General features: G+C 38.9%; 1 protein-coding gene across 1 annotated transcript; it reads right to left on the reverse strand.

Annotated features, from left to right (window-relative positions):
* Positions 1–823: 823 nt before the first annotated feature.
* Positions 824–2,140, reverse strand: NPY1R (neuropeptide Y receptor Y1). Its single transcript, XM_077814498.1, has 2 exons — positions 1,412–2,140; positions 824–1,282 (listed from the first exon to the last, which is right to left on the reverse strand). Exons 1-2 carry the CDS (start codon positions 2,138–2,140, stop codon positions 824–826), a joined length of 1,188 nt encoding a protein of 395 aa, XP_077670624.1.
* Between the last annotated feature and the right edge of the window lie 378 nt (positions 2,141–2,518).

Raw genomic sequence — 2,518 nt, forward strand, 5'->3', positions numbered from 1 at the left:
CTGATTCCCTCAGATGTTAGCAAATGAAAATGTTAAATTTTGGTTTTTCAGTGAAAAAATTGTTCACATTATTAAATCTAGCTGTAATATGTTAGGATCAAATTCAAAGACAAGATTAAGAGCCAAATTCTGCTAAAAGTTACACTGGTGAAAAGCTGGAGTAACTCCATTGCACTCAGTGGAATTACTCTGGATTTTCACTAGTGTAAATAAGAACAGAAATTGGCCCTTAATTCTTTCTTTGATCCTAATTGATTAAAGCACAAATTATCTCTATCAACAATGCATATGCATGTCACCATTTAATTTAATCTGTGGCTTTGTGAGGGAGTCATTCTTGTCTGATTATTCCAGCAAATGGGGTTTTATTTAATACTGCTCTAAAACTGGATTTAAAAAAATAAAACTCTTCAAATCAGAGGGATCTAATTTTATGCCAGACTAGATGTCTTCTTTAGTGATAGTCTCATTCAGACCACTGTTGTTTCCGATGGATTTGCATATATTCACACTGCTGAAAAAATATTCCTTTTTGATAAATACAATAGATAAATCTTAGTACAGACATGCATAACTGTGCAACTCTGATGAAAACCCTAAATAGAAGCAGGTCCAACAATGTCTTATAGTATGATTCAAATATAACTACTGTGAATATTAAATAAGCAATCAGGGGAAATGCACAGCATATAATTTCAAAGTGGCACAAGAATTCCTTAAAAAAAGAAAAATCATTACCCATTTTGTTACAAATTTGTGCTTTTCCTTGGGCCCATATCACCTGTGACCACACTGACAACACTTTGGGTTGGATGTGGGGGGGTTATATTTTTTCATCATAATCATTATTTATTTTTTTAAATGCTACTGGGCTTGCTTGCTTCAAAGAGGTCTTTGAAATATCTGTTTGCATGGTGGACATGGCTATAGTCTCATAATCGTCATCCCTGGAGCGAATATCACAAAAATGAAAGAAAAACTGCAAGTCCCTCTGGAAGTTCTTGTTGAGGAATCCATAAAAGATAGGGTTCACACAGGTAGAGATCATGGCTGTGAGGTGACAAATCAAGAACAATACATTGTGGCTGCAGGTGGCAGCGGGCAGAATTTCATGATTCCAGTCAAACACAATATTAAAAATGGTAAGAGGTAGCCAGCAGACTGCAAATGCAACCACAATAGAGATCAGCATGATGTTGATCCTTTTGGTTTCAGTGGATCTGTATTTATTATCTCGCATCTTGTCCATCATGTTGTTCCTTCGTTTTAAGCGTATGTATATCTGCAGAAAACAAAATTCAACAACAACAAAGAAAAATATAGAATCATTTAGCCCAGAGGCAATTCTTTACAAGGACAAACAGAAATCAGACAGAAATAAGGAGAGATCATAAAATAGATTCTCTCTTACCTTTAAGTAGCAAATAAATATAAAACAAAGTGGTCCAAAGTACTGTATCACCAACAGAGCTGTGGTATAAGAAAGCCTGATAGTGTCCAAAGGAAACAAGTCCAAGCACACATATTTGTCCTTATATTCATCGATTGTTATATTTTTGAAGGGTTCATCAGTTAATACATGATAAACCAGGAAAGGCAAGGAGGAAGCCACGGCTAGAATCCAGATGGCAGCAACCCCTAGGTAGGCATGTCTGTTATTTGGCCTCCATCCTCGAGGGTTGATGATCAGCTGATGGCGTTCAATCGCGATGAGGACCAAAGAGAAAACCGAGACTGTGATTGAGACACACTGCACAAAAGGATTCAGCTTGCACATGGCCTCCCCGAAAATCCAGTGGTCCATTAAAGTGTATACAAAGGTGAAGGGCAGACACATGATGGTCATTAGAAGGTCTGAGAAGGAAAGATTGACAATAAGGATGTTGGTAACATTGCGCATCTCCTTCTGTTTTAAGATTATGATAATTAAGGCCAGATTTCCAGAGACGCCAAGAATGATCACAGCCCCATAAACCAGAGCCAAGGTGAAGACCATGGCCAATGGCATGTGGCAATCTTCATCTTGGAAGTGTATGATTCTGGAATTCTTCTCTGAAAAGTTCAGATGCATGGACTGATTCCCAGCAGAGGAAAGAAATGATGTGTTCATATTGTTGAAACTTGGGTCCATGCCCTGCATTGGTCTCGACTGCACTGAGTTTCTTCCGAATGGTTTCAGAAGCTCAAAATGTTCTCATCACTCAAGCAGCGGGATCTCACCAAAAGCTGTCACTTCGTTTCCTTGATAACCTTGTACAATCTGCGAAGGGAAAAGAGCACATGTGTTTATTTTTGATCATCTTAATGGCGCCATAACTTTATGGTGCTAAGGAAGCGGATATGAGCATGGAGAGAGATTGGCCCTTCTTTCGGCAGGACAGGGTATGTGAGTCCTTGTTCATAACCCTCGAAACAGACCAAGTGGTCTCAGACAGTAAGCATGCTCCCCACAACAGAACTGGTTTTACAGACTACCCTACATCAAACACTCGCCATGAGGACCCCGTACAAGCAATGC

The sequence above is a fragment of the Eretmochelys imbricata genome, chromosome 4 (genome assembly GCF_965152235.1).
Source record: "Eretmochelys imbricata isolate rEreImb1 chromosome 4, rEreImb1.hap1, whole genome shotgun sequence".
Lineage (NCBI taxonomy): Eukaryota > Metazoa > Chordata > Testudines > Cheloniidae > Eretmochelys > Eretmochelys imbricata.